A 13,687-nucleotide genomic window follows, 5' to 3' on the forward strand; every position below is an offset into this window, starting at 1 on the left:
ACATCAGATGCCATAATCTGCAACTAAGTCAACGTGAGCTTCCACCTTATGTCAACTGGTCAAGACATCAATGAACTGGTTGAATATAGAAATAGGGCAGAGCAAACAGAACAATAAAGAACAGCAGATCAACAGAGTGAGTGGTCAGCCTCAGTAATTCTTCTGTCCCCTTACATTCCTGAACAGAGGATCTATCTAAAGCATTTAAATTGGGAAGAAAAGTAGATCAGAGTATAGCACACGCTAGTGATAGCGGGAAAGACACACACAAAAAAATCATCAAGGAAAGTTAAGATACTTCTGCCTGCAGAGCATTGGAAATAAATGCCTTTTTCGTTGTTACCAATGACACTGAATCAACACCAGCTGGGAAAAAGAGCGTGTAGCACTCTACTGGCAGAAAACACTGACTAACAAAGTATCTTCAGGAGGAGTTTAACTGCAACTCAAACCACAGATTTTGGCTGTTCCATTTCTAAGATGTTCCAGACTTCAAGCACAGATACCGGAATGGGCACGAGTGCTGAGAAAATGAAGCCACATCCTTGAAAACCCAAGGAAGAGGTGCTGGTGTTTTCATTTTTCATCACTATGTTTTTCTCAGTTCCGACGTACTATGACTGTAGTCATATTCAGCTGCATCACATCCTAGATAAACATCTGTTTTTCAGAATAAAACTTGTGGAATTTCCGGGTGAAAGAGATCCTAAGAATACCAGCAGAAAGATTTTCTTTTTTCTTTTTTTAAATACCACACTTACTATGAAAATGAAAGATGGATTTAAGTTTCAAACACAATTAATTTCAAATTACACTCCTAAACCCTGGAAGAAGAATACCCACTGCACTATAATACAATTATAAGTGTTTTTTACCCCACAATTTTCCTGCATGGATATGATCACTATTTTAAATATAAAAAATACTAGGTATAGCTTTTCTGTTATTTTTTTTCTTTGTTGCCTCCCCAACTCCCCCAGTCAAACTTTTTCCTAAATAGCTGCTTTTAAATTATTCACTGCAGCAAAATAGACTCCCTACTGATAGTATGTTTGCAAATCGGGACTTTAAGTAGCTATTAATATTGTAAGACAGATTTAAAGGGCTTTTGAAATTGAAGTCAAAACAATAATAGGTTTAAATGATTAAAAGGGATTAAGAAAGCCAGGAAAGTCCAAAGCCTATTAATCACCAGAATGCAGAAAACTATGATCATTTAATAGGGTCAGCCCTATCACTTTGGACTTAAGCATATAGCAGGGACCTTGTCAAAATGGTTTTCTTAACTATAAATGGGTGTGCTAAAAATTTACAGTCTCTAAGCACTGAGTATATAAAGAAAAATGTTTTTTGCAGTAATCATTTTTGAAATATCTGATGGCAAGTGTCTTTTCTGAAGCCAGTCACCACACTTCACACCTTTTCTTTTTTTTTTTTTTGTGAAATCATTACTCTGGATGCTCAGAGTACTCATAACATTGGTAGAAAATATTTTTGGTTGACCTTCAGTAATTTCATTAAGAAATAAAATATTATCTGAATTTGCGTAAAAGTCTAGGCTGTTCTTTTTATAGACTGAACTCTTCAATGTATTCTTTTAATACTATCCCATTGAGCATTCAGTATTTAAACCATATTTTAGTCACATTTTTTTTCATTATTTTTGCTCAGACATAATCTAGCCTTTCCATACTGATTTTCTTCAACCAGAAATAAACAGTGGCTTGTGTTTATAATCAAAATTAGTTCATCAATAAACCAGTTTTCACAATCTTGCATTAAAATTTCATTTACGTAAAAACTCATAAAAAATTAACAAAAGTAATACATACAATCTAATCTAAACAATAATAATCTGCAGGGTTCCAGTTCTCTTCTAGATCGCCACAATTACTTATTATCACTTTATAAATGTATCATTGGAATTAGTTTGTACTAGTTCTACAACAGATCTTACCAGCACTAGTACTGAAATTCCCTGGATACCTTGCTGCTGCATTAGCTCTTCTTCTTGACAAGGAGATTATAGCAAAATATCATTTGGGGAGGACAGTCATGTGGTCGTGGAGGTGACCCTGAGATTCTGATGAGTAGATCTATAGATTATTTTAATGATTTCTTCTAAATAAAGACTCGCTGAATGTCCTATGTGAATAACACTGAGCTCAAGTGAGCTTCTTCACGCTTGAAAATGAAGCCTTCACCTTGTTTTTCTAACAAGGATGCACACTTGTAAAACAATTCTCATTAGGTATCATGATGAAGTTCAATAGGCTCTATTTCTACAGTAAAGTACAGGTTAGTGCTTTAGACAAAACTAACAAAGGCAGTAAACACAACACTTATAAAGCAACTCTTGGGATCCATCAACTACAACACATTTCGTAACTGAATCACAGCTTTGCCCCCATAGATATGTTCTGTCTCCATCGCTAAAGGAAAAAACAAAACAAAACAAAACAAAACAAACAAACAAAAAACCACAGTTACTTTAATATCTGTAGCACAAATTAAAAAATGCCTCATCAAGAAAAATCAGTCAGATGCAGGAAAAAAAAAAACTTCTGTCCATTGATGAACTCATAAACCACTAAGTCAGGCAATAATATTACTTTCAAGCAATAAAATCCTCCAAACAGGAGGATACTAAAAGTACTGAGATTATATCAAATTTTGATTAATCTTTATCACTTTCTGCTGTCAAAAATACTAAGAATTCACCTTTTCATTATTCATAGTGACACAGCAAGACTGGTATATCATACTTTAAAATGCAGAGCTTTATTTAGAGACCGTAACAGAACTAATATATGCAAGACTCAGTCTTACATATCACTTTTTTCTGGTATAAATTTTATTTATTTAAAGATAGCTTAAGATGTACCCCCTCCCCCCACACACACACACACTTATCCCACTTTATAGACATTTGTTACAGTCACACAAGGCAAAAGCACCAACTCCGTATCACTGCAGTCTCACTCAGCTTTTGCTGTGCTTAGCAGCCAGGTCTCTTCTATCATCTGTGGAGGCACCTGGGCACCTGTTACAGAATAGTTCAGCGTACATAATTCTAAGCATACAACTGTCAGGTACCTGGGGTACCTCATGTCCCTTAATCCACCTTGTCTAATTTTATTTTACTTCTTTTTAAACATTGATGAGGGTACCCAGTAAATTAGAGACACAAGTACTGCAGCTTTATGAAATTCCAGCTATGCTGAAAAAAAACATGCCAAACCACAGAAAGCATTAGTTTTATTGGGAAAAAACAGCATGTGAAAAATTGCAGGGAAGGTTTGTTTCTTTACTGCTAACATCTTACTTTCATTCTTTAAAAAAAAAATGCAAGAGCCAACACCAAAATGGAGACTCAGTGAACAGCTGGAGAGAAACTTCTTGGAATCTTCTACCACGGGATGATCAGAGGTACCAGGAACAGCAATTACTGCTTCTGGGAAGAACTGCTCCTCCCTTTTGCTTCTAGCCATTGCCACTGTGTTTTGCATCTTAAATCTCACCCACAGTTGCAGCCACAGTATCTGGCCCAGACACACAGGATTCTGGCAGACGAAAAAGGGACCGAGGCATTTGGATGGTTCCTGCCACACACGGCCCAAAGTAGCTTCCTGCTTCGACTGAATAACAATTTTGACCCAGGGCTGGTTGTAGAAAAAGGTGCTTGGATATTTCTAATTTTGTGACTCAGCAGAAGTTTCAAATTCAGAATATCCCCCTAGGGTGCTAGGCTTCTTGCAGTGATTTATTGTTTTTTTTGTTTGTTTGTGTTTTAAATTATTATTTGTTTTGGTTTGTTTTTTGTTTGTCCATTTTTTATTTGTTTTGTTTTTTAACCCCAGTTTACATACAAAACTTTAAGTGTCCTACCTTTGAAGATGTCGGCTATACCTCAGTATGTTCTCGGCCAAAGTAGGAACCAATAGCTGGCACTTCCTAAATGATAAAAAGCTAGCAACTGCTGAAGCGATTTACCTCAACTTATTATGCTGAATGGTGCAATCTCTACACATAGTTTGCCTCAGCTCATATATGACACAAAAATTGCTGAGAAAATAGTCAGGGATTTTGCAAAGGTTAACTTTTGCAAAGGTTGGCAAAATAGCCTTTCATTTTTTAATCAACAATTTTTTTTTAATCAACAAAAATAGGCAATATCCAGCAGATCTCCAGCATCTCACATCTTGTGGCGTTACTAAATAAAAAAATAATACAGACACTGGAATTTCATTGCAAACATACAAGACACACATCTAAGCAGTATCTCACATACACCAACAGTTGTGTTCTGTTGCTCCCTAGTACTGCTGTACAGAACAAAATCATAAGCATTATTCAAAAACAATTAGCTTCAAAGAAGCATGCTGGAACACACTCTTGAAAAAAGGAAGTTGTAGCAACTAAAAAAGGAGCAGCAGATTTGGAGGGAGGTCTTCCATCGAAAAGTTCCGAAGAGTTTCTGCAGCTCCTTGTTACTGCTCACTTGTTACAGCTTGTCACACCAGGCAGTCAAGCTCCCCCCTTTATGCTTTGTCACGTGCATCTCAGATTCTCACATCACTGTCACTTCAGGACAAGTGGGGGGAAAAAAACAAAACAAAGCAAAACAAAACAAGAACACACACATCACTGGAGTGAGCTGGAAAAATGATCACAAAGTTCTCCAGCTATTCCAGCCATAGTTCCCTAGTTTTTATCTGACAAGGCAGACATAAAACCACAAGTTCAAAGTAAAACTGGAAAACGAAGGCAATTTGTTGGAATCAATTCATGCAACTTGCAAAGACAGCTTTTCTGAGAGCGATTTTCAAGTTGTCCTAAAAGACATAGCATTGTTTTACAGGGTTCAGCACAGTTTCAAATTAATAATCTAATGACACACAACACAAGCATCTACACCAGAAACTGGTGAACTCATCGTTAAATCTCTTGATAGCAATCAAAAAAAAAAAAGCATAATACTCTCAGCAAGATATTCTAGTATACTATTGAAGTGAGAGCCAAGGGTTCGCGAAATGAAGATCTTGGTCATCAGCTCTGCATTTCATCTGAACTTAATAGGAAACTTCAGGCTTCACGACATCTTGTCTGCAACGCCGACTTCGTCTTTCTCCAGTAACCTGGAATACCCCGAGTTCCGCCCCACCAAAAATAAAGCCAAATAAGTTTCCAAGGGCAGGTTTACCCTTCTCCAGCCTTCAGCCAGGGGTAAACAAGAACACTAGCAATTAAGGGGAGCGCAGGCTGCCTCCACCCTGTCCCTGTGGCCACGGCAGAAACCAGAGGTGCCAGGAGGCAGGAGGGAGGCCAAGCCCAGCTGGAGCAGGCCTGGAGGTGGGGATGCCAGACCTGGCACCACAGCAGCAGGGCCCCGCAGCAGCCGAGTACCTCACAGCACAGGCTGCAGTAGTGCTAACACTGACCTGGTGCTCATACATTGTTCAGGAGCAGCCTGATGAAATACTAAGTTATGAAAAAAGAAGTGTTCAACATATTTAATTTCAAGAACAGAAGGACAGAATTTATCTCATCCCAATACAACCACTGAAGAAAAGCTGCTGAGACTGCGTGCTGCCTGACCTGGACAAAGCACGACCAGTCAAGTAGCAACGTGCATTACAATTTCCTGAAAAACCTAATTCTAACAAGTTTGTGTGTTTGGCTTTTTTTTTTTAATTTAAAAAAAGGCATGACAACCACTTAAGAACTGCTATCATTTAAAATCTGTCTTTTGAGACAATTCCATTACAAATGAACTTAACCTACAGGTTTTTTAAAAAAATGACAAATTATTTTTTAATTTTAACTGCATTTTTCTATTTTTCAATTCACGAGGGATCGAACTTTCACTACTTTCCACAACAGGGGAAAAAAAAAAAAATTGTACCTTTCCTATACTGTTGGCTATTTTGGTTTGGAGAAGAAGGATGGGAATAGAAGACAGTCTTAGAATCACATCTTATTATCCTGTTATTAGCACGAATCCCTGCAACAATCACCATTATCAAGTAAATGATTTTTATCTACTGTACTCTAAACAAATAGCAATCTTAAGCGTCTGATTAGGAAACCAAGATGAAGTCTTCTTCAGTACAAATGTCAAGTCCTGCTTCCAAAGAGAAGCTTTCACCATCTTATTTTAGAGCGATGTTAGTTCCTCAGTGAGAAACTCAGCTTTATCAAAGGTATCTTCAGCAAGGGTCCTTTCATTTACTATTACTGCCTAGTAAAAACAGACCAACTTCATTCACAGAGCTCTTTCACCTACAGTTCCCTGTTTGCTGCTAATTCTTTGTTATGGTTAGAGGAGACAAAAAAAGACCCGGTTTAAAATTCCAGTATTTCAGTATTTGCCTTGTAACACAATTCCCAAACTCTTTTTTTTTTTTTTTTTTTTAAGCAAAGTTTTTATTTGGGAGTGAAGTGAAAAATATAGCTAAACTGCATACATGTCCAGTCACTCATGTCTCAAGGTCATTCTAAAGAAAACAATTAATCCAAGAACTGTTCATATTCTATTGACACGTAATGAAATTACTTTTCTGAAGAAAAAATAAATAAATTTGAAGTTACAAACAAGTACAAGAAGTGAAAACCCCTGATACATTAACGAGTCGTCAAGAAGGGGATTATTTCATATTCATGGACATGTTCATATTATTTACAAGTACACAAGTAATTACAGGCTCTTCCAGGTACATAAGTGGTACATCAGTAATTAAAAGCTCTTATGGTATTATTGCTCAAGCTCAGTGTACCCTGGAAGTGTCACAACTCCTTGGTCAGAGCTCTGTCTTAGGTAGAGCTTTCATATAGCTTTTTCCCAAATGAAACTTAACTAAAATCTTTCTCTCATTTAAACTAGACATTTAACTAAACGCACTAGGAAAAATTATCAGGCTTGTAGAAAGTTCTAAGTTGTCAGGCATGCTACCAAATTTATAGGCCCATTGGTACAGAGAGGTCCTTTTAAAGACAGCCATCAGTACCTTATGTTTTTGTAAGCAAACATTGATTTTTTTTTTTTTAAGAAATTTAACAGCAGTCAGATGATGCAATTTAGCTCAACACTATCAACAGTGTTTTATGTTCACACCCCGAGATAAGCTAAATTGGGTTCTACAGATACAACTCAAACCAGAAGCTAATAAAACCCTCAGCTGTTCAGTTTCTCCACCCAATGAGCCAACACAACACCTACCTTTCAGTAGTGATCTTTCACTATGATTATTTAAACAATGGAACATTATAGCAAACACTTTTTAAAAAGGTAAATCTTCAGGGACGATATGTTGTTTGTGTGTTTTTTGTTTTGTTTTGTTTTGTTTGTTTTTTTTTAAAGTACTTTAAGTACTACGTACTTTCCATACTTTCAGCATAGTATGGGCAGGTAATATAGTCCCTAACTTAAAGCAATGCAAATACCTGCTAACACATCCTAGGGAGTTGACAAGGTACCCAAAGTCAAACTAAACACATTAATGAAGGTGAAAAGGCTTAAAGTTGTATTTTTCACCTAAATCTGGCAGCAAAGTCCACAGCTGTGGTTCCCATTCTGTGAACATGTGCTTCACAACTGCTGGATGTGCACTTGAGATGACAAATAATGACCAGATCTCTATAACCTAAACAGTTCAACTATAGTTAAGGAAATGTTAAAAATTACCTATCTGCTAAAGAGTGCTGCTCCTTCTATGGAGAGCAATGAAACAGATGCCATCTCCTAACAGCAGGGTATAGGAGCATTTCCAAAAGTTAGAGGTACTGGGTTTCTCTGGAAAGTGGTTTTAAAGCATGAGCATAGGTTAAACAGAATTTCTTTGTCTGCTTTCATCTATATGACATATTAAATCCTATGAAGTTATACTTAAATGCCTGTTACAAATTCCATAGGTAAAGGATTCATTTCTGTTGAATGTCACACGTAGAATCTAGTAAACAAATTACACTGAAAGCTTTAATAAACACCTCTTATAAAAGTTACTTTCACAGATTAACATAGCTATAGTCAATAATTCACCCACAAAGCATCTCCCCTTTTTTCTTTCCCCCCCCACCCATAAAAATCTCCATTTTCATCAAGTATCTATATCCCCAAAAAAATGGTGAAGGGGTAAAAAAAAAAAATATTGGGTTAATCCAAATTAGAATGACATGCAGAAAACTATCCGTCTATATTTCTTTCATGCAGATATTCAGGAAAAAAAGGGGGGAGGATGGAAGGGGGGCTTCAAAAGACTGCTCTCCAGTTGTGTGAACAGAATCTGAAGTGGTTTTGGATATCACCAGCCTTCAGTAGTGCCACAGACATTGCAAAACTTTTCAGACTGTCTCCCCAGAGATAAGATCAAAAAAAACTAACTCCCTGCCAGAGGCCGTGATTTCCCTGGCTCAGGTAATACCAGACTGCTGCTGCGGTCTGAAAAACTGACTGACACAGTCAAGTTCTATTGTGACATAAATTAAGGACCACCTCTCATAGAAAGAGTCTATGAAAGGCTTAAAGCTTTCCAAAATTGTCAAGATACTGAAGACTTCGGCCCAAGTCCAGATGAAACCACAATTCAACTTTGAAAGAAAAGTGATAGGGCTACGTTAATAACCCAAGGCAAAAACACAAACCCAACCCTCCAACACTGCTCATTTCTTCAAGCCATTATTGCATGGCAGCAAGTTGTTTTGCATCTGCCAGTGGTAGGACTGCTATTATGTGTTTATTCTCAAGTTTGTTTATAAAATGGTGTGTACACAGTTTATATATTGTTCAAAGGATTATTTGAGACTTCCTACACCATCTTATACTGTTTCCATTTTATTAATAGAAGTTACAAAAATAATCTGGCTAGCAGGATTCATTTTAACATTCTCTTACTTCATTGACAAAAGACGTTGATTAAACTCACAAGAACAAGCCCGTTATTCTGAACAAAGGTATTTACTCTTAAAAGAGTGGTTTTACAAGAGAGGAGAGCGGACTGAGAGGAACAGAACAGCCTCTTTTCATACTCTCAAGTCAGAGCCCAGCTGGCCTCATGGTCCCACTGAAACACTCATCTAGCTGACGAGGTGAGAGACTCCAGAAGTGATCGATTGTTGCCAAGACACCAAGAGCTAACCCTGTGGGGCTAGAGATGGCCGCATGCCTTCTTCGACAAGGAAAAACAGAAATTTGGCTGGTATGATCAACAGTGTCTGTCAAGTGCTTTGCAGTCCCGAAACACTTGTGTTCTTCCACCTCCCTGAAGTATTTGAAAAACTTAATTCTAGGACTTCTAATATACCTAGGTTAGCTACTTCATTTCCTCTCACAGTCTGAGGATGCATGGGATTTGATTCCTACTTCACAAAGTACTGCAAACACAGTTGGACTTGGAGTAAGTGTGCTTGTCCATTTTTTAAGTGGACAACGATGCAAACACACTCACAAACAGGAAGCTAGAAGAAAAATCAGGTACGTAAGAAGAGCATAGACAAGCTTCCCAGTTTCCAGGTTATTAGCAGAGCTATCACACTGTCTGCAGGTCCCCTGTGAAACTGCTGGAGGACTGCTTATTGCTTTAAATAATTCAATGCTCCACAGAGGCATTTTGGCAGTTAAGAACTGCTCACAAAGCAGATGATGTTCCAGGAGATAGTTTAACTCGTCTGACAGGACTCAAATTTGCATACGTAAATTTGAGTGATAAAAATATCAGCTGCAAAACAAATAGATTATTGTGTTTAATAAAGCTTCATAACAAAAGATTTGTGGCTGACAGTACATATTCAAACTCTGCACCTGTTATTTATTTAGTTATTAGAAATTTATTCCTGATCCGGTGTTCCCATTAAAAACACAAAATGACTAGAGAAAAAGAGTATTTTTAAAATGAAACAAAGAATAGTGAGCAGAGCACTTTGAAAGACGAAATCAACTTTCTGACTTATCACTTGAAAACTAGAGACACAAAGCAGCTGAAAGTGGAATAAACTGAGCTCACGCTGAAGAATCTAACAGAACAACTACGTTTTACAACTCTGGAAGAGCCACATCTCTATAAACTGATCTGAGAATGAGTAATCTCAACACTACCAGGAATATACAAACAGTAATTCAGTGATACGGTTATATGGATGGTAGCATAACAACTAGGCTTAAGTAAGATAACAGGCTTCCTGATAGCAGTGGTCCTGGTCTTTACTGATAAATTGAAATGAAATCTAAAAATTGAAGTACACATGCATAACTTTTCTTGTTGTTACAGAAATGGGTCATTTGCCCCCAAATTCATTACCAAACAAAGAGAAAAAGAGTGCTGTAACAATATATTAAAAACAGCACATTTATACAACAGGTAACTACATCACACTGACATTAATGATTGCTTCCAATTAAAGCCAACCAAAGATTACACTAAAAGACCAGAATATATAATTGGTAGGAGAAAAAAAAATAATACTAAAAACACATTCTGAAACACTGAAGTTGTTTGCTGACACCACTACCACAACTTCATCTGGCCAGAACAATAAAAGGACTGATGGAATAAATATTCTTTGAGAAAAAGCCAAAAATCCCTCAGAAGTCAGTGTAAACTTAGCATTACACAAGCACTTAGTCCTCTTTATAGGCATCATTCTGGAAACAGAACTGACCAAAAAAAAAAAAAAAAAAAAAGAGAGAGAGAGAAAAGAAGTCAAGAAAGAAGTCAAGACTTACTTGTCAAGGAAGTCCTTGTCCACAACCGCACAGATGTCAAGCAGAGGATTTCCCATGCCAAACAGGACATTTTCACTGTAAGAGAACCAATTATTTTAAAGTTACTTTAATACAGTACATTGAAGATTTATTTTATTTTATCTTTTATTAGAGAGGAAAGTTTTTCTTTAATACAACTGAGGAACAAAAAGATAGGCATTTTTCCCAGTGCAGTAGCAACCATTTACCTGGCATACAGACCAAGAGTCAAATTTGAATGAACCAGCTTACAGCAATATTGTGATCTATATACAGACTACAAGAAGTCACGAGTATATAAAGCATACAAAACCACATTCTGTCATTTTAAGAATTGCATTCAGGTTACCATACCAGATTTTAAGTATGGGGAGCTTCAAACCAGTTTATATAAATTTCACTGAGCAGACCCAGTTGCTGGGTTTACTCTGATACTGGCCAATAATTTACAATTTAAGTGCGTTTTAATCAACTGAGATTAAGAGCCTATGGATTCTGCATTGTCAGCCATCTCAGGATGCAAAGCCTCCTATGAAGAACATTCATTCTCGCTTTTTAATCAAACTGAAATTCATTACGACTTCCATCACATAAAAACAAGCCATCAGTAGATACTGTCAACAACTGAATGAGCTGGCTTTTGTTATTTTATTTTTCGAAGACCCATCCAGAAATCACGTATTACATTTTCCTGACAAGCACGCATTTGGGTGATAATGCACTAATACCCAGGGATTAGATACACGGCCTAATGTCAAGTGGGAGTGAATGCAGCCATTCTCCAAGGCTGCCTAAAACAACATTCAAAACCACCACATTCCTTGCTAAGCCAACACCTGCTGCCTACAGCTGGCAGGACAAGCACTTGCTGTAGCTACCAAAGGTAGCGTTGGTATCAATGCCACCAAATAAGTCTCCCTCTTTACCAAGCCCCTGTGAAGCATTAGCAGAGGAAGCAGATTCCCGGTCTCTCCATCCCCCAAATAGCACTACTGCAACTGCAGCCTTCACTAACTGAATGCTCGAAGCTGGATAACGCTATCGGCTGGATCTCAAAGCCAATGAGCTTCCAATTGTTTTGGCCCATTTAGAGCAGGAGAAATGTTTTACAGACGTGACATCTGTCCACTAAATGGTGGATTTCATTAACTTCTACTCAGCAAGATAAGAAAAACAGAAGACAGAACAAGCAGAAGGGAGACGGCACGGAACAACCTCCCGAACTGCATCCAACAGAGCCTGGAAACTCAACCACGTACTTCCTCTCACAGCTAACAAGAAAGGCCCTTAGCTGACAAATATTTGTCAAACTTGGAGATGCTTGCCAAAAATACACTGTCACGCTTCCTCTTTTTTAGGATGCCGTATTAGTCTCCGCTACACGTTAAAATCTGAAGTCCAGAAATGAAGAAGTGGTCAACATGATTAACACCCTTGATAGAGATGTAGCAAACCATGCCTGACGTAGCTTATTTTTTGTTGTAGCTTTAAAAAGAGGCCTTCACAGCCCAGTTCACTGTATTGCCAAGTTCGTGTGGAAGACTGAGACAGAAATACAGCTCACTCATAACTGAAGAAGGCAAAATCTGCTTGGAAAAAAAAAATGTATTTCCAAGTATTTCTGCTAGTGTGAGAAGCGCTGTTTTTGTTAAATACTAGAATATAAAAAGCAGATCAAAATAATGCTAAGTTATACACAGGTGGAAGAAAAGAGGAGGGGAAGACAGATTCCAGTTAAGACAACATAAGGATAAAGGGGATAGCAGTCAGAGCCCCTAGACGGGACATTCTTTCCATTTTAAAAACTATTTCATCAGTAGTATCATAGGACCAGTTCTACCCTGGTCTATCCTGGACAGTCCTCTTCTATCCTCAAGTTTTTGTTCTCCCGATGGTTTTTACAATCACCCCCTCTCAAGTACACTCGAGGCTGTGTAGTAAGGTGCCATCAGGGATGGAAAGTTTCAAGAGAAGATAGGTGTGGAAGATGTAACGCAACTTATTTTTGCAAATAAGCTGAAGACACGAACTAATATATACTAACAGCTAGCCTTGTGTCTTCAATTAACAGATGTTTCTACATTTTCAGTTACTTCAGCTAGATGTTTGAATTAAGGAAGTCCCAAGATACTAGGACTCCCATGCTTACAACTGCACGCTATCATTTGCGAACAGGAAAGGGAAAAAAAATACAATTAATAAAGAATCACAAGCTCCATTTGTACTGGAGACTGTAATCATGTCACACCGAGTATGGTAAAAATACCTTCTTGGATTAAATAGGAAGAGTCTAAACAATCTCTTAAATAAAAGTCACATTTAAAAAATTGAACAAGTTAAAGCTGACAACACTGCAATCAGCATTTTCTAATACTAGATTTGCAAACCACCATACGAAGACTCCAGTGTTTCTACTGTTTAAGACCTTGCAGTGTAAACCCTTAGGACATTCAACGTGATTAACCTAAGGCTACATTTCAGTGGTGTGCAAGTTGCACTTCATTACACTGCAAATCACCCTTCCCTGCTTGAAGGGCTGCAAATTGCCTGCCCTGTTACACCGCTGCTTCATTTGTGGCATCAGATGAGGTAGGCAGTTACTCAGCTGTAACGCACCCCTCTGTACCGACAGTAAGAAAAGAATATGTCACATATACAATAGCTGACTTTAAAGAGCAAAAACACATAAACAAACATAAATTTAGGATCCGGTAGAACGCTAAATTTACGAATCACCAAAGCAAGCATCAGAGATGCTGGAACGTTACATTCTCACTGAGTTTAATGCTTTCAACACCACATGTGAACCTTACTGGCCTTGTGTTTGCTTCTCAGTCACATTGGACACCTGCACTGATCAAAGCTTCACAGATTATTTGCAACCATCTAGATATAAGTTAGCAAGGAAGCAGCAAGAGATTGCTCCAATGTTAGATTTCACAATACGCTGGT

General features: G+C 37.7%; 1 protein-coding gene across 2 annotated transcripts in view; it reads right to left on the bottom strand.

Moving 5' to 3' along the window:
- ADK (adenosine kinase) overlaps positions 1–13,687 on the bottom strand; it is a 278,828-nt gene that overhangs the window by 254,820 nt on the left and 10,321 nt on the right. For both annotated transcript variants that reach the window (XM_084526511.1, XM_084526512.1), the window contains exon 2: positions 10,718–10,792. In XM_084526511.1, the coding sequence (XP_084382637.1) occupies positions 10,718–10,792 (75 nt within the window). The remainder of the gene's footprint in view (positions 1–10,717; positions 10,793–13,687) is intronic.

This window comes from Aythya ferina (genome assembly GCF_964211825.1).
Source record: "Aythya ferina genome assembly, chromosome: 7".
In the NCBI taxonomy this organism is placed as follows: Eukaryota; Metazoa; Chordata; class Aves; order Anseriformes; family Anatidae; genus Aythya; species Aythya ferina.